The 19355-nt window shown below is 40.1% G+C and overlaps 1 protein-coding gene across 2 annotated transcripts in view; it reads left to right on the forward strand.

The window, feature by feature from the left end:
- The window catches only part of LOC139976944 (multiple epidermal growth factor-like domains protein 8), a 64381-nt gene that overhangs the window by 18950 nt on the left and 26076 nt on the right, over positions 1-19355 (forward strand). For both annotated transcript variants that reach the window (XM_071985836.1, XM_071985834.1), the window contains exons 5-18: positions 2646-2829; positions 3118-3209; positions 4166-4376; positions 4820-5012; positions 6177-6319; positions 7166-7303; positions 8321-8519; positions 9238-9316; positions 10835-10988; positions 12443-12591; positions 14363-14545; positions 15039-15203; positions 16680-16892; positions 17595-17839. In XM_071985836.1, the coding sequence (XP_071841937.1) occupies positions 2646-2829; positions 3118-3209; positions 4166-4376; positions 4820-5012; positions 6177-6319; positions 7166-7303; positions 8321-8519; positions 9238-9316; positions 10835-10988; positions 12443-12591; positions 14363-14545; positions 15039-15203; positions 16680-16892; positions 17595-17839 (2348 nt within the window). The remainder of the gene's footprint in view (positions 1-2645; positions 2830-3117; positions 3210-4165; positions 4377-4819; positions 5013-6176; positions 6320-7165; positions 7304-8320; positions 8520-9237; positions 9317-10834; positions 10989-12442; positions 12592-14362; positions 14546-15038; positions 15204-16679; positions 16893-17594; positions 17840-19355) is intronic.

The raw sequence follows: 19355 nt of genomic DNA on the forward strand, positions 1-19355 counted from the left end.
ATAGAGTTCATTGTAAAATCAATCATTTAAATGTATACTGAATGTGTGTGGTGATACAGGTACATGTGAAATACATATTATGCATTATGTGTGTGTCTAGTGTGCATTGAAGAAGCGATCATTCAATGTATCGTCTGAAAGTGTGGTGATGTGATGTACATATTATGTATCATATATATATATATATATATATATATATATATATATATATATATATATATATATATATATATATATATATATATATATATCTAGTGTATATTTATATACATGTGTGTGTCTAGTGTGCATTGAGGAAGCAATCATTGCAGTGTTCTATGTCAGAGTGCTTACCAGTGTTAAATAATGTGTTATGCACATGTAGCTAAATGTATTGAGCATATGTTTTTTGTGCATGTTGGGGAATCAGTGATTATCTATCTATACATAGGGTAGTAGTTTGTATGCGTGTCTGTGTAATTATGTGTGATAGACATGCATTATGTATAATGCATACAGTGTGTATAGAGTTCATTGTGGAGTCAGTCATTGAATGTATTGTGTCAGTGAATATTGGGAACTGGTTTATGGTATTGTGTCTACCATTAGAGGCACATGTACAGTATGTATTGTGTTATGTAGGGTGTGTCTTGGTATCTGCCATTCATGTATTGTGTCAGTGAATATAGTGGTCATACTTATAGCATTGTGTATATTATTGGTGGCACAAACATGTTGTTTGTATTGTGTATGTATTGTGTGTTGTGGTATCTGTCATTGATGTATTGTGTCAGTGAATATAGCACTTGGTCATACTTATAGCATTGTGTATATTATTGGTGGCACAAACATGTTGTTTGTATTATGTATGTATTGTGTGTTGTGGTAGCTGTCATTGATGTATTGTGTCAGTGAATATAGCACTTGGTCATACTTATAGCATTGTGTATATTATTGGTGGCACAAACATGTTGTTTGTATTATGTATGTATTGTGTGTTGTGGTATCTGTCATTGATGTATTGTGTCAGTGAATATAGCACTTGGTCATACTTATAGCATTGTGTATATTATTGGTGGCACAAACATGTTGTTTGTATTATGTATGTATTGTGTGTTGTGGTATCTGTCATTGATGTATTGTGTCAGTGAATATAGCACTTGGTCATACTTATGGCATTGTGTCTATTATTAGTGGCACAAACATGTTGTTTGTATTGTGTATGTATTGTGTGTTTTGGTATCTGTCATTGATGTATTGTGTCAGTGAATATAGTGGTCATACTTATAGCATTGTGTATATTATTGGTGGCACAAACATGTTGTTTGTATTGTGCATGTAGTGTGTGTTGTGGTATCTGCCATTCATGTATTGTGTCAGTGAATATAGTGGTCATACTTATAGCATTGTGTATATTATTGGTGGCACAAACATGTTGTTTGTATTGTGTATGTATTGTGTGTTGTGGTATCTGTCATTCATATATAGTGTCAGTGAATATATAGTGGTCATACTTATGGTATTGTGTATATTATTAGTGGCATAATACATGTTTTTATTGTGCATGTAGTGTGTGTTGTGGCATCAGTCATTCATATTTTGCCAGCGAATAAAGGGGAAGTGGTCATACTTATGGTATTGTGTCTATTATCAGTGGCACATACATGTATATATTGTGCATGTACAGTAGTGTGTGTCGTGGCATCAGTCATTGCAGGAAGTGAGTGTGGTGTGAATGTAGTCTATGATACACCTGTATTCCGGGATTAATTGAGTGTTTATTTCCGGGATTGTTTCCGCCTGGGATTAACTTTCAGTTCAGCAAGTTTTAAGACTCCTAATCTGGTCTCAAGATAATATACCATGGTTCCTGTTTAAAAAAAAGAAAAGAAAAGATAAATCTTTGGACTATAACAATTTGACCATTTTTCAATGCGATCAACCGGCTAGATATGCCCAGTATGTTGTGTTGTGATTGGTTGTTGTGATTCACATGTCCTCTTGGAATGACAAAAGACCAGCGGGCACTCAGTATTTGGAAGATTCGGCCTGCAACGAATCTTCCCATTTGACTATGTAGTTATCTGTTTCACGTCTAGAACTTTACAGACTTAAATGTCTGAACAGCCCAGGACCCTAACTTTTATCGTTCTGATCAGGATTTCACTGCAACATTACTCTGTTGCAGTAATGTATTTTAATTTGGCTGGCATAGTTGGGCGTGTTTACTACTCACTGCCCCCATCCCTTGACTGTTAGAAACCTTGATGCATATTTGACCAGACCATGTCCCTTGAAAATCATGTTACTAATCTCTGTCGTTCTGCTAAATGGCAACTGAGGAAAATCAGTCTGATGAGGAATTACCTCGATAATAAGACTTGCGAGATACTGGTCCATGCGTTTGTAACATCAAAGCTTGACTTTCTAAATTCACTTTAATTCGGCCTTCCTGATTCGACCATCCAAAAACTTCAATAGATCCAAAACACTGTTGCCCGTATCGTGAAAAGGAAGGGAAGAAAATGCCGAACCACTCCACTTCTGAAGGAACTTGCTCCCTATCAGCTACAGAATTCAGTATAAACTACCTCTTCTCACCTTATTATTAATTTACCTGTGATCTGTATATCGTAACAGTGTCATATCCATGTCTAATCTATCAGGCTCGGGCAGAGTGTTCTTGCCAGGAAGGATTCATCGGGGAAAGCTGCAGTCTATCTACTAAGAGTAACGAAGGTTGGGGCCAAACTCTACTCCTCTCTAGCGGTGGTGATGGTGGCCTGTCTCGTCGTACAGGACACGGTGCGGTCTACCACCAGCCTTCTGATTCTATGTGGGTGTTTGGAGGTGAGTCTCTCCCCACCCCCACCCCCACCCCCCCTTAAAAGAAATATCTGTCAGGGTCACTGTCCTCACTAGTATGATACATAGGTTGTATCATCTGGTTTCCTATTTAATGTCATGGCACATGTAATTCTATAGGTTATGTAATGTAATACTGTTGTATCAGGTATTGTGGTTATGTAATATATATATATTGTGTAATTTTCTTTACAAACCCATCCTTTTGTTCGTTTCATTTTATGTAACCTGATTTGTATGTAACTGTACGACCATAACCATTCTCTTCACTAGGATACAATCTCAATAACGTTTTGGACGACTTATTGAGGTACGATTTTCAGTCAAACACCTGGGAAACGGTGAACACCATTGATGATGGACCAGTGAGTATTATTACTTGCACAATGTTTGCCTAGATTTAAATCGGTATGCGAGGATGGCTTTTAAGAGAAATATTCTCATAAATTAAACCAAGTGTCTGAGTCAAATGCAACAAAACTACTTCTGTGGTCATGTGCACAAGAGGGTGTTGTGATTAGAAACGAGGAATCTAGGAGGTTGTTAGGTCTCGGGTCGTAGGGCGTAGCTCTGATAATATCAAAGATTTCTGTCGTTTCTCATCCTGCATAGGCTAAGCACTATGTCAGTGTTATATAGGCTGTAAATCATGATCTTATGTCACACCTATCAGACACCATGGCAACACCATAGCAATTGTGTAATGATGATATCAATGGTTTCACTGTGTTTTAACCTGCGCAGGATAGACACTGTGTGTGAACTATACAGATTGTGAGTGATGATAGCATGGTATTCTTTACTTCTCATGTAACACCTATCAGACACCATGACAACACCATGGCAATTGTGTAATGATGATATCAATGGTTTCAGTGTTTTTTAACCTGCGCAGGATAGACACTGTGTGTGAACTATACAGATTGTGAATGATCATAGCATGGTATTCTTTACTTCTCATGTAACACCTGTCAGACACCATGACAACACCATGGCAATTGTGTAATGATGATATCAATGGTTTCAGTGTTTTTTTAACCTGCGCAGGATAGACACTGTGTGTGAACTATACAGATTGTGAATGATGATAGCATGGTATTCTTCATTTCTAATGTAACACCTGTCAGACACCATGGCAACACCATAGAAATTGTGTCATTATGACATCAACGGTTTCAGTGTTGCTCATCCTACATACATAAAGATACTAAATGATAATGTCATCTGACACCAATCAAACACCATGGCAACACCACTGAGTTTCTACATGTGTATTATATCATTATGCTGTGATTTACTTTCATCCGATTCTTTGTATCAGTCTGGGCGCTACGGTCACACCATGGACTTGGTTGGGGACAATATCGTCATATTTGGTGGCATCCTTTCCAATGACTCCTTCAGCAATGAACTGTGGTCTTTCAACATTGTTTCTCGCCGCTGGTCGTTGTTACCGTCAACGCTGACCCTACCAGCCACTGCCCACCACTCCTCTTGTATCGTAAATGAAACTACCCTGTACATTGTCGGAGGTAAGTCTTTAGCCAACCTTTCATTGTTGTCAGTAGAAGTATCTAGTTTACTCGTTACTAGAATCCCACAACAGTTATAAATCTGTTAGCTTGAGCAGTCACGTATCATTTAAGATATAAGAAGATGCTGTTACGTCAGAAAAAACATAATTATTTGGGTGAGGAGGACTGTCATGATTTGTCATTTCTCTGGAATTGAAAAGTGCTATCTAACCTCGGGTGATAGCAGTGGGTTTCTAATGGTTTTTAAAGACATTTCGATTGTAATTTTGTAACTTTTAACCAAAGTCATCCGTTGAAGTAAATATGTGACACCTTGTTGTATTCTGCTAAGTTTTCCTTCTCAATGTTTGTGATTGCAATATTTGATGGTTGAGCACTTAGGACCTCTCTTAAACCAGTCTGTCAGTGCCGTCACAACTTTACTGTTTTGTTTTACCCAGGCCGTGATAGAAAGACCCCTTTCCACCCTGATATATATCGCTACGACGTGGTAGAACAATCACTCGGTTGGGAGCTAGTAGAACCATCAGGAGGTCTCATGGACTCCATTGGTGTGGCTGAACACAGCAGTGTCTACTACCCAGGAACTCAATCAATATATGTCTTTGGAGGACTGAGAGAGAATAATCCAAAGTAAGTCTCCTGAACATCATGTGATGCAATCATACCTCATCTGATGCTAATGTACCTCACATGATTTGAGCATACCTTATCTGATGCCAATGTACCTTGTGAGATCTGAGCATACCTTATCTGATGCCAATGTAGCTCATGTGATGCTTATATAGCTTATGTCATGCAAGCACTATCTCATCTGATGCCAATGTACCTTGTGAGATCCGAGCATCTCATCTGATGCAAATGTAGCTCATGTGATACAGGCATTCCTCATCTGATGCTAATGTACCTCATGTGATTTGAGCATAGCTCATCTGATGCAAATGTGCCTCTAGGTAATGTTTTATACCTGTATTAGTTGCACTGATAGTCACCCTAGTTGTCTCGTTTGAAAGACAAAATTGTAACCACTTTTTCAAACTTAATGCTAATTTACACCACAGGCTCAATCCATGCTGCTAAACTTTTATAAAGTGAAATAAGGAACATAGTATTTCCATGGAAGTTTCACCAATTTACCAGAATGAGGGCCTATACCTGTGTACAACTTTTCTGTATAATGTTAGGGAAATGTTTCCTCTCTTGGAGCATGTTAACATGTTGATCTCTGAGCTTGTGGAATCTGATTAACCCATCGACGACGGAATCACTTCTTGATGGATAAAAAGAAACCACAGAGCTCAACACAGGGATGTGCTCGGGAATATTTGAGTGCTGGGCGGATTTGTGTGGTAGTGTGATTCACATCCTGGGGAAGGAGTCTAAGGGATGAGTTGAAGAATGAAGTATGCTTTAGATGGCAAATAGTCTTTCCTATTCTGAAACTAACCTCTGTACCAATTCTTCACCCACATTTTGGTAAAAGTAAAATTTGTTAAATTAATCATCAAAAATAGTGCCGGACGGAAGTGTTTAGAATACTGTTTGTGCTGGGTGGCATTCAGAACTGCCTGGGGCATTCCTGCGCCAGGCGTGAGCACATCCATGCTAATCAGAGAGATTGGGCGGTAGTCAGAACTGCCTGGCGCAGCCGGCGCCAGGGACGAGCACAAACATGCTAAATCAGAGAGATTGCTATGACCGTTCTTCTGTTACATCGCAAAGTTTACCGTTTGCCCTTCTGCTATTATGGAGCTGGTTATGAATCCGTTAATCCAAGGGCGTATTGTCTTTCGACAGGTTTGGAATCAGGACAGCCGACTTGTATGTCTTCAATATCCCAAGACGATTTTGGCAGAAATTAACAGTTTCTGGGGCACAACCCCGTGAGAGAACTTTCCACACGGCTGTTGTCATCGGTGAACAGTATATGGTAGTTTATGGTAAGTCTATTCTTAATGTCAAAAGTGTTGTGGTAGAATGGTTAAGGCAGTGGACTGGCAATCTAAGGAATGCAGGTTGGGTCCTGACCAGATCATTACATTGTGTCCTTGACTCTTTGGTTGAGGCACTTTTATCTCCATTACCTCTCTTCACCCAGGTGTGTAAATGGGGACTTCCGAGGTAACTTGTAAATATAGTTGCTTGTGCTGGTTTGTGGATGCTGCACCCTATGGGAAGTCCCCCCAGAGGACAGGTAGTTGCGATGCACTGTAGTGCCCTAGGAGGGATTGTTAGAATTGTGCACACTTTGGTGTGTGGGTGTGACAAGTTACCAATGGCCAGGGGTTATTGTTGTAAATGTCGTGCGACAGGGCCTTGGCCTTGAACAAGACTGTAAACCTTTACCTTTAAGGCTCGCACCCCTTGTGGCAAAATTAGCGTGTACCCTTACTCTTATGTTCCGTTGATAACACTGATTAAATCTAGAAGGCATATGGTGTACCAGATTTCAGGGTCAGCAAATATTCCACATCAATTTGTGTTTATATCAGTGAATAAGTTAATTTTCAAATAGTGTGCATGAGTCTTGAAGGCTCTGAAGTTTTTGTGCTGTAAAATATGATATTTCCTTTGTAATATTTCCTTTGTTATTATAAAATTTCCTTTGTAATATTTTCTTTTTTAAATTTCCTTTGTAAATGCATCTTTTAAATATGCCAAAAAGCTGACTTTGTTGCTTCTGAGCAAGTTTGTGATGCAATGCTACATAAATCATAAGCCCAAATTTGTTTTCTTATCTTTAATTTATTGCTTAGACCTCTTCTCTTTTGCTTCGTCCTTGTCAGGTGGAAATGCTCACGAACATGCCGGTGAGCCTGGGAGCTCTCAGGGCCACGAGGAATGCTACGAGAACTCCCTCAACCTCTATAACTTTGACTGTAATTCATGGGTCGAATACCAGAAACTTTCGGAAGACTTCATTGGTAAGAAAGGTCGTAGGCCAGGCTTACAGGGTTAACTCCCTTAACCTCTTTAACTTTGACTGTAATTCGTGGGTCGAATACCAGAAACTTTTGGAAGACTTCATAGGTAAGAAAGGTCGTAGGTCAGGATTACACAATAAACCAGCGTTATATTCGTATCGCAGATATCTGCAAAATCACCGATAATCCGAAATACCATTACTGGCTGATTCTGTCAGATTTGGACGTTTGATTAAGCCAGGAGGAAACTAAACTGGAAACGAATAATATGTTAAACTCTGGTAGATGAACGATGCAATATTTATTGTATGGCTTTTCCATTTATATCGAGGCTAGCACTGCACGCATGGTCATTGTTATGCCTGGTTAATACCCATTTAGATAATGTGACCAAGATAAGCTAAAAGCATGCAACTTTTTAAGTACCAGACTGATCAGTAATCAAATGAAAGTACAATAACCAGAAGAGCAATGTTTTACAAAGTTTTAAAGACATTGAAGACTCACCCAAGCGTGCGGCCATCTGAAAAAGTTAACTTTCCGTTGCTTGCAAGTGACCTTTTGTTAGTGTCGCTACAAAATGCAGACAGTACAGTAATGAAACGTGATACCTTGTTATCTTTAGCTGGACCTGAGATGTCCATCGCTGTATTGTTTGTACGGTGTGCTGTGGGTATTGACCGCAGTTGTATGTACTGACTGTACACTAGTGTCTAATTACCGATGGTAGCAAGCTGTGTGTGTATTTTCTGGGATCGATGGTGGTGTCTAACACTTCTGTTACACCTCATTCGAAACTAGGTCAGATTACCGGCATTAGACGTTTCTACACCCTTTACAGCAAGCAATACCTCATTATAGCTTTGGCAGATGCTACAATAATCAAAGGTTGGTCGGGAGGGCAAAAAAACCCCCCCAAAATTGTCAAGAAATATTCTAATAATTCTAACTGTAAAGGTTTCCCTTTTATCATTTATGGTTGATGTTTTTTTTCTTTTGCTGTCAATTATTTTGTAGTTACAGGTGACCAGCATGACGACCCGGGCAGATTTGGACATTCTGCCGTCGTGCGAGATGGTACTACGTTGGTTGTAACCGGCGGGTTCCGTGGGATTGTCACAAATGATGTGGTAGCCATTAAGATGCCTGGTACTGTCGCTGTCAATCCTTTATCAGCTGTGGACAATGTGACAGATAACTGCTCCTATCACAAAAGGTAGGTAAACCTAGGGAATGTAACAGCTGTAGGTTACTACTCATACACCAAGGGAATGTAACAGGTGTAGGTTACTACTCATAACTTGAAAAAGATAGGTAAACCTAGGGAGTGTAAACAGCTGTAGGTTACTACTCATACCTTGAAAAAGATAGGTAAACCTAGGGAATGTAACAGCTGTAGGTTGCTACTCATACCTTGAAAAAGATAGGTAAACCTAGGGAATGTAACAGCTGTAGGTTACTACTCATACCTTGAAAAAGATAGGTAAACCTAGGGAATGTAACAGCTGTAGGTTACTACTCATACCTTGAAAAAGATAGGTAAACCTAGGGAATGTAACAGCTGTAGGCTACTACTCATACCTTGAAAAAGATAGGTAAACCTAGGGAATGTAACAGCTGTAGGCTACTACTCATACCTTGAAAAAGATAGGTAAACCTAGGGAATGTAACAGCTGTAGGTTACTACTCATACCTTGCAAAAGATAGGTAAACCTAGGGAATGTAACAGCTGTAGGTTACTACTCATACCTTGAAAAAGATAGGTAAACCTAGGGAATGTAACAGCTGTAGGTTGCAAAGGTAGTAAAAGGGGTTGGGTAGTTTGCATACATGACTACTCACATCATATATGGCAGGTTACCCTACTCGTAGTGATTTGGTTTATTATTTTCCAACCAGAGAGAGTGTAACCTCTTTCTCCTTGTATGTTTCAGTTCACAGTACTGCACTGATGATCCAAGCTGTGGCTATTGCCAGTCAACCCACAGGTGCCTGAGCATAGACAAATCTCAGGTTAGTCCCTTTTGTCTGCTATGGAACCTTCAATGCAACTTCCTTTTAAAGCTGTCATAAGGTTCAAAAGATATATTAGGGGAGGTAGGCCAAGGATAGGGGAGGTAGGACATGTGTAGGGGAGGGTAGGGCAAGTGAAGAAGAGGTAGGGCAAGGGTAGGGGAGGTAGGGTAAGGATTTGGGAGGTAGGGCAAGGGTAGGGCAGGTAGGGCAAGGGTAGGGGAGTTAGGGCAAGGGTAGGGGAGGTACGGCAAGGTAGGGTAGATAGGGCAAGGGTAGGGGAGGGAGGGCAAGGGTAGGGGAGGTAGGGCAAGGGTAGGGGAGGTAGGGCAAGGGTAGGGGAGGTAGGGCAAGGGTAGGGGAGGTAGGGCAAGGGTAGGGGAGGTAGGGCATGCAGGGTGTCGGTATGGACTCATACCATAGAGAGCTGTTAAAGAAAGTGCGTTGGTTTCGATTCTGAGCTAGATGGGCCGAGATGCCGAGATGAAAATTGAGTCATTCTGTTTATAAAGGTTTATTGCAAAATAATATTTATGATGTCATACATACATGAACAGCAGACACACAAATGTCTTTGTTTTTTAATTAAGACCTTTTCCATGAGATTGAAATCCTTGCACTGTTTTGACGAGCTAGCTCAGCTAGCTCACCAACAGGAAATATCATCCTGTCTCACACAGTTGAAGTACTTTCCACTGTTGACCTCATCCAAATTAAATGAATGAAATTCAGTGTTTTGTGTCTCTACAATGGTAAAATGCCTGGTAATTGGATCAGGTATTTTAAGTGGTAGTTGGATCAGGCATTTCAACTGGTAGATGGATCAGGCATTTTAATTGATAGTTAAATCAGGCATGTAACTGGTACTTGGATCAGGCATTTTAACAGGTAGATGGATCAGGCATTTTAACTGGTACTTGGATAAGGTACTTAGATCAGGCATTTTAACTGGTAGTTGGATCAGACATTTCAACTCTTAGTTGGATCAGGCATTTTAATTGGCAGTTGGATCAGGCCTTTCAACTGGTACTTAGATCAGACATTCAAGTGGTAGTTAGATCAGGTATTTTAATTGGTAGTTGGAGCAGACATTTCAACTGGTAGATGGATCAGGCATTTTACCTGGTAGTTGGATCAGGTATTTAACTGGTAGTTGGATCAGGCATTCATCTGGTAGTGGAATCAGGCATTCATCTGGTAGTTGGATAAGGCATTTTATCTGGTAGTTGGATCAATTTACCGTGTTGTACAAATTCGGTACAACTACGGTCTGAAGACTACAGTGCACAACCAAAATCCGGTTGTGATAAATTTTCACAGGACTTTTGTGAGATTTTTCCAAACAAAACAGAAAATGAAAAGTGTTTTCCTAAGTGTATGGAGGTAGCTGACAGACTTAGATTAATTCCTTTGTACGATAAAGGGTAATTTTACATCGATGAATAACCAACTATTTCACCTGGATGGATATGGTTTCTTCTTCCCCCTCAATGTTTGTCATTTCTTTCTGCTCCATAGGACTGCAGTCAGTTTGAAGAGTACAGTTCCTGTAACGGTCTCTGCAGACAAGCAGGGACCTGTCACGACTGTCTTCTTATGAACGGACTGCTATCTGAGGTCAAAGGTCACTGTAGCTGGTGCGTCCAGACAAGTCACTGCTATCCATCAGCAGGTAGGAATCAGTCCTTATCTTGTGGTGGTAATAGCAGATTAGAGACAAGTAGAGAGAGAGGGGGGGCACAGGGGGAGATGGTTTGTAACTCACTTGAGGTTGTAAGGGCTGTCTATCAGTAAGAAAGGTGGCGGGGGGGGGGGGAGGGGGGAGAGGGTGGCTGAACTTAAGGTAGATTTAGGTATGCATGTGGAAATCTGTATTGCATCCAATTCAGAAATAACACTCAAATTGCAGAGACATACTCTTTAAACTGTTTAGGTAGGCAGAAGGGTAGGGGAAGTAGGTGATGGGGGTTAGGGAGGTAGAGGAAAGGTAGGGAGGTAGGGGTAGGATAGGGGAGGTAGTGCAAGGGTAGGAGAGGTGTAAGGCATGCAGGGTGTCGGTATGGACTCATATCTGTGCTGCTACAATTGAAGATTCACTGGAAGCCTGTCTGAGAGTGGCATAGCTGTTTGCTTTGATCATTTAGGCTAGCTGTTCACTTTTGCAATATTGACGATACAGGAGGCTGGTGTGGGGGTGGTGATGGGTAGTGGTAGGAGTTAGGGCATGTAATGGGAGTGATGGGTAGTGGTAGGAGTTTGAGGATGTAATGGGGTAGTGATGGTAGTGGTAGGAGTGGGGGAATGTAATGGGGGTGGTGATGGGTAGTGGTAGGAGTGGGGATGTAATGGGGGTGGTGAGGGGTAGTGGTAGGAGTGGGGAGATGTATTGGGAGGGTGGTGATGGGTAATGGTAGGAGTGGGGGCATGTAAGAGGGGGTGATGCGGAGTGGGAGGATGCAATGGGGGGTGGTGATGGGTAGTGGTAGGAGTGGGGGGATGTAATGGGGGGTGGTGATGGGTAGTGGTAGGAGTGGGGAGATGTATTGGGAGGGGGAGGATGCAATGGGGGGTGGTGATGGGTAGTGGTAGGAGTGGGGGGATGTAATGGGGGGTGGTGATGGGTAGTGGTAGGAGTGGGGAGATGTATTGGGAGGGTGGTGATGGGTAGTGGTAGGAGTGGTGAGATGTAATCTGAGGGTGGTGATGGGTAGTGGAGTGGGGGATGTAATGGGTGGTGATGGTTAGTGGTAGGAGTGGGGAGATGTAATGGGAGGGTGGTGATGGGTAGTGGTAGGAGTGGGGGAATGTAATGGGGGTGGTGATGGGTAGTGGTAGGAGTGGGGGAATGTAATGGGGGGGTGATGGGTAGTGGGGGATGTAATGCAGAGTGTCTATGGATTTCTATTTATGATGCTATAATACCGAATCACTTGAAAAGATGTCACTTTTGGCAGATTGGCTGTACAGATTACCAAGTTATTGGACCAAAATTTCATGTTGTATTTTTAACATTATCATAGATATATTATGGCAGACCAATAGATGAAGTTACCATGGTAATTGACATATGGTTCTGTTGCAAATGTGTGCATAATATAGTTATCATATCTGTCATATTAATTTCAGAAGTGGACGAGTGTACCTCGGGTGTCGGTTGGTGGGGCCAATCACCCACCGTCATCACAGACTTTGATCTCTGCGTAGCGCAGGACTTCCCGCCTGGGTTGAGTTTGGCTCTGTTTCATGAACCAATCAACAGAGAGTATCCGGACAGGGTAAGGGCTTGTCTGCGATTATGTGATTTTAACTTATTGAGGGAGGACGTCCTTAGAAAGCCTTAAAACCTGTATATATATTTTTTCTACATTTTTGCTACATTTTTTCTACATTTCTACAAAATTTTTTCTACATTTTTTTCCTACAATTCTACATTTTTCTACATTTTTTTTACATTTGTCTACATATTTTTTGCTATATTTCTACATTTTTTTCTACATTTTCTACACTTTTTTCTACATTCTACATTTTTTCTACATTTTTCTACATTTCTACATTTTTCTACATTTCTACATATTCTACTGTATATATTTTTTTCTTCATTCGTCAAAGCCATATTGGCTATCACACATTGATTGGATAGCCTTCACTCTGACTGTGTGGTTTATTTCTACCATTGATGACTATTCGGGATTGTTAGGAAAGAGTTGGAGGAGAAGCTTGTGTGCAGGATGGTCGGTACCTTACAATCAACTTGGTTTTGTCATCAACCTTTTCATTTAAGGAGAATGTTGTGGCCATATATGTTTAAAGGCCAGTATACTTGGCCGGATCATCAGGTCGTGTAAGGGAACTTATATCTCCATTGTCTTAGTGAGGGTCTACCACACAGAGAATACTCTGAGAGTCTCTAACTAGTTCTTATTGTGACTTTCTACTCGTAAAGGTATCAGAAGTCTTATCTAGTCTACTTAAGGAGTCCACTACATGTGGTCATTCAGTGAGTGTCTACTGGTACAAATCTAAATTTTTATCCTTGGGTCTTCTCGATGAGGATGAGTCTACCATACAGGGAATACTCTGAGAGTCTTAGTTTAGTTTGTGATGTTCTACTGGTAAGGGTATCAGAAGTCTTAGCTAGTCTACTTAAGGAGTCCACTACATGTGGTCATTCAGTGAGTGTCTACTGGTACAAATCTAAATTTTTATCCTTGGTTCTTCTCGATGAGTCTACCATACAGGGAATACTCTGAGAGTCTTAGTTTAGTTTGTGATGTTCTACTGGTAAGGGTATCAGAAGTCTTAGCTAGTCTACTTAAGGAGTCCACTACATGTGGTCATTCAGTGAGTGTCTACTGGTACAAATCTAAATTTTTATCCTTGGTTCTTCTCGATGAGTCTACCATACAGGGAATACTCTGAGAGTCTTAGTTTAGTTTGTGATGTTCTACTGGTAAGGGTATCAGAAGTCTTAGCTAGTCTACTTAAGGAGTCCACTACATGTGGTCATTCAGTGAGTGTCTACTGGTACAAATCTAAATTGATCTCCTCGGGTCTTCTTGATGAGTCTACCTACACACAGGGAATACTCTGTGATGATGCTTTAGCTCATAAATGTGTTGTTTTTTATTTGGACAAGGTATGTACAGTCTGCTGTGACCTAGTCTACTTAAGGAGTCCACTACATGTGGTCATTCAGTGAGTGTCTACTGGTACAAATCTAAATATTTATCCTTGGGTCTTCTCGATGAGGATGAGTCTACCATACAGGGAATACTCTGAGAGTCTTAGTTTAGTTTGTGATGTTTTACTGGTAAGGGTATCAGAAGTCTTAGCAAGTCTACTTAAGGAGTCCACTACATGAGGTGATTCAGTGAGTGTCTACTGGTACAAATCTAAATTGATCTCCTTGGTTCTTCTCGATGAGTCTACCTACACACAGGGAATACTCTGTGATGATGCTCTTAGCTCATAAATGTGGTTTTCTTGTGGACAGTATGCTGTGACCCTAGTGAATGTAATGTAAATTGTCTCCCTCCTCTTTGGCAGGTGGCTGTGATTAGCGCTGACGACCATGAACTGGATGGCTCCAACGGTATCTGGGATGTGAAGGGGTCTCTCTACCCGCTGGATGCCGTACCGAGCAAGGCAGCTCCTCATCTACAATTCTCTGTCAAGTCTAAGAATTCAAATGTCAAAGTCTGGTTGAGTAATACAACCACAAACAGATCGGTGAGTAGCGTTGTAACACGCAGAGACGCTTCCTTCAGGCTGAGGGTCCCCCCACGTCCCATTGGTAGGGGGGGTGGGAGAGGGAATGGTTCAGTCGGGGAAGCATAAGACTACTACATTTTTTTAATTGCTTTTTCTCTAGTCAAGGGCCCCACAGAGCTCACCCCCCCCCCCGCTCCCCTCTACATTGACCACATACCAGCCATCCTTTATAAAATCCTCGATTCATCTCTGGCCCACCGTAAAGGTTCAGCCCCTGACTTAACTCACTGGGGAAGTTTTGAATTTGGCCCCACCTCCCCATTCCCACCCTCAAACTGGCTGTGGTGATCCGATAAATGTCTCCAGCCTCTGTTTTGTATAGTCATTTCACACCAGTTCCATTTATGTTGTATTCTCATAGTTCAGCTATATATGTATTGGAATTAATTATGTGTCAGCATACTTACATAATTAACTCCTCCCCCGCTGTGGACTGTTACCGCTGTTGCAGGTCCTGATTGCTAATTTTACGTCCATCGATAGCAGAACGTCAGGGCTCTTACCCCTGGAAGGAGGTTCCTCTTGGTATGGGGTACACATTGAAGGCAACTGGTCGTCAACGGTCAAGCCGTCCTTGGTAGGTCTCACATGGAACGGAAACACAATAGACAAGGAGGTGAGTGGTAGCCACACATTGATAACACAATGTGTGATTATAACACAGTGTGTCATAACGATGTGTGATAACACATTGATAACACATTGATAACACGAGAAGTGTCAATTTTCAGTTCAATTTCTTTATTCCAGTGTAAATTACAAAATTTATAAATAGGACACATAATAATGATACATAAAAGGCGTAAAAAAATGAACAATCATGAAAACATGAACAAAATAAGAAATAAGATGGAGGATTAGAAGGTTCAAAGATGAAAAGGATTATAACAGCGATTCTAAGAACCCATTTTGAATATAAATGGCTGCTCTGTAGATAAATGAGTTCTTAAAACAGGCATGAGACTCTTCCGCGGAAACGCGGATTTCAGATTATTTTTTTTTTCATTTTCGCGTTTTTTCTCGTAATTCGCGTTTTTTATTTAATTTTTTTTATTTATTTATTTAATTTTTTTTTTTTTTTTTGTTTTTGTTTTTGTTTTTTGCTGAACTGTGAAGGGAAGGAACACCGAATTTGACCAGTGGTGGAATCAAGTAGCACAAAGCAAGCAAAAAAGCCTTTTTTTGGTTCAAAAAAGCTAATGGATAAATTATACAAGCAGAAATTCCACAATTTTTTGGCGAGTTACGTGATGTGATAGATTCCATCTAGAGTCCACCATTTTGCATTTAAGCCCTCCTTACCTGACAAAAAAATTCTTAAGGGGAGGGGGACACCCCCTCCCCTTAAACCCCTCCCCCAGGACGGCGATCAATAAATTTCAGATTTTTTTTCCCCGGCTCAGTCTCATCCCTGTTAAAAAGCATAATTCTAAATTAATTGAGTTCTTAAAAAGAGTTCTAAATATGAGTTCTTAAAATAAATGAATCTTAAAAAGCATAATAACAAATATTCTGTGATGACACAGTGTGTGATATCAATGTGTGATAACACAGATAAAACATTGATAACACATGAAGTGTCGTGTGGTGGGTGCAAACCCCCCCCCTTTTTTTTTTGTTCAGTATTGATAACCTATAAAATGTCACACAGAACTATTAAAACATCATGGAAAGAGTGTCTTATCTTTTTCATTACTTGTGATTGGACCAACAAATAAAGGAAGGAGTTTTTGTCTTCGCTTTCACCAGCTGTAGATTCGCTTACTTTTATTTCAGTCATTTTCTTCTTCTCTTTGGCTTTGCACGCCCAGGAGGTCCTGCCTTGCAATTTCAGGAGGTGCGTTGCACCATGGGTTAAGAAAACAGTGTTCTACAAAGTTATCTAGAATTTTTGTACTTGTCATTTAGCCTTTGAAGAAGATCCTGCTAGGATCGAAATGTCAGGCCAAGTTACTTTTACACATTTTCCTACACAGGCTCTCTAGTGGATAAGCAGTTTGCTAACAGTTTTATTTAGAATTGTTTTTCTTCGATAGGATCACAAATGTTCCAAAGACTACCCTTTCGACTCTTCCCTTTTCTTAATTTCTAGAGTATTCCAAAGCAACATCTTCGCCCATACACCTCTGGTAATTGTAGTTTCAGTTGGAATTGTCAGAGCTGTTTGACGGATTCACTCTGCGGATGGTCAGCTGGCACACACACATGTATGAGAAGGAATGCCAGCACTGAGGCCATGCTGACCATCAATGCTGGTTACTGTCTGAACTGCAGCTCGAATATAGAATGTACCACTTGTCTCCAGGTAAGTTTTCTTGCTGTATACTTGTTATGAATACTAAGAATTCCATACTTACTATCAATACCGAGTACTGTTGAAGGAGAGTTCCATACTTACTATCAATACCAAGTGCTATTTTTAAGTAAGTTCCAGTACCAACAGCCTCCAGGTAAGTTGCCAGGCTTTACAATCCATTTTCAACCAAGGAATGTATCACATGTTCAAGAGATATAAAGTACAACAGTAGTCCAGTTGGGATAAAACCAAGGAATGTATCACATGTTCAAGAGATATGAAGTACAACAGTAGTCCAGTTGGGATAAAACCGAGGAATGTATCACATGTTCAAGAGATATAAAGTACAACAGTAGTCCAGTTGGGATAAAACCGAGGAATGTATCACATGTTTAAGAGATATAAAGTACAACAGTAGTCCAGTTGGGATGAAACCAAGGAATGTATCACCTGTTCAAGAGATTTTCTGTTCAGATGTCTGCATAACTGAGACTCTTATATGCGATGCAAAGTAAACATAGCAGTTTTGCATTTCTCTGTTATGTGCTTAACAAAAGACATTTTACTGTCCAGATAAACCCCCTAAATGAAAAAAAAAACGAAACAACATTAACACTATCAAGTAAAAAGAGGATATTTCATTCAGTTTTTTTTAGAGAAAATATCTCAGGGTTTTACTCTACCATGAAAGCCTCTCCTCTTGTGTTCCAGAATCCGCTGTGCGAATGGGATAAAGCCAGTAAGGACACACTTTGTGTCCGAAAGGGCTCGGCCAAGGAAAAAGAACCAGTGAGGGAGCTCTCGGAGTGCCCTGCCCCGTGCTACTTGCGGACCTCCTGCAGTGAATGTACCCAGCAAAATAGTTGCGCCTGGTGTGCAGCAGATCAGAGGTGTTTCCCCTTCAAACATTACATCAATTCATATGTATATGGGCAGTGCTCACACTGGTTTGACAGGTTAGTAAATTATTGGCAAGATCAAGTGTGTTACAGCAAATAGTAAATAGTGAGAAACTAAATCAAAATAATAAAAAATTCAAAAATAAATAAAACAATTAAAAGGCTGGTTTGTGAACTGTTATAATCAGTAATGAAACTAAGGTTTGGTCTGTGAACTGTTTAACTATGAGGCATTATGTCAACACTTAATGCATATATAAGTGAATCCTCCCATTGGTTTGATAGTTTCATATTAGAATCAGTAATGAAACTGAGGTTTGGTCTGTGAACTGTTTAACTATGAGGTGTTATGTCAACACTTAATGCATATATAGGTGAATCATCCCATTAGTTTGATAGTTTCATATTAGAATCAGTAATGAAACTGAGGTTTGGTCTGTGAACTGTTTAACTATGAGGTGTTATGTCAACACTTAATGTATGTATAGGTGAATCCTCCCATTGGTTTGATAGTTTCATATTAGAATCAGTAATGAAACTGAGGTTTGGTCTGTGAACTGTTTAACTCTGAGGTGTTATGTCAACACTTAATGCATATATAGGTGAATCCTCCCATTGGTTTGATATTTTCATATTAGAATCAGTAATGAAACTGAGGTTTGGTCTGTGAACTGTTTAACTATGAGGTGTTATGTCAACACTTAATGCATATATAGGTGAATCCTCCCATTTGTTTGATAGTTTCATTATTAGAATCAGTAATGAAACTGAGGTTTGGTCTGTGAACTGTTTAACTATGAGGTGTTATGTCAACACTTAATGCATATATAGGTGAATCCTCCCATTGGTTTGATAGTTTCATATTAGAATCAGTAATGAAACTGAGGTTTGGTCTGTGAACTGTTTAACTATGAGGTGTTATGTCAACACTTAATGCATATATAGGTGAATCCTCCCATTGGTTTGATAGTTTCATATTAGAATCAGTAATGAAACTGAGGTTTGGTCTGTGAACTGTTTAACTATGAGGTGTTATGTCAACACTTAATGCATATATAGGTGAATCCTCCCATTGGTTTGATAGTTTCATATTAGAATCAGTAATGAAACTGAGGTTTGGTCTGTGAACTGTTTAACTATGAGGTGTTATGTCAACACTTAATGCATATATAGGTGAATCCTCCCATTGGTTTGATAGTTTCATATTAGAATCAGTAATGAAACTGAGGTTTGGTCTGTGAACTGTTTAACTATGAGGCATTATGTCAACACTTAATGCATATATAGGTGAATCCTCCCATTGGTTTGATAGTTTCATATTAGAATCAGTAATGAAACTGAGGTTTGGTCTGTGAACTGTTTTGAGGCATTATGTCATCAAGAATTGTGGATACTGCCAACACTCTTGTTTGTTTGACAGTTTAGTATCAGTAGTGAAAATATAGAATCACCAAAGTGGAGGGGGGGGGGTGGGGTTAGTGGCTGAAACCATCATACCAAATGGGGTAGGATGTCTGGCTCTCTAAGGTAATGCTCCCCCAAATGTAAAATGAGAAGGATGATGAGATCAATG

This window comes from Apostichopus japonicus, chromosome 12, assembly GCF_037975245.1.
Source record: "Apostichopus japonicus isolate 1M-3 chromosome 12, ASM3797524v1, whole genome shotgun sequence".
Taxonomy (NCBI): domain Eukaryota; kingdom Metazoa; phylum Echinodermata; class Holothuroidea; order Aspidochirotida; family Stichopodidae; genus Apostichopus; species Apostichopus japonicus.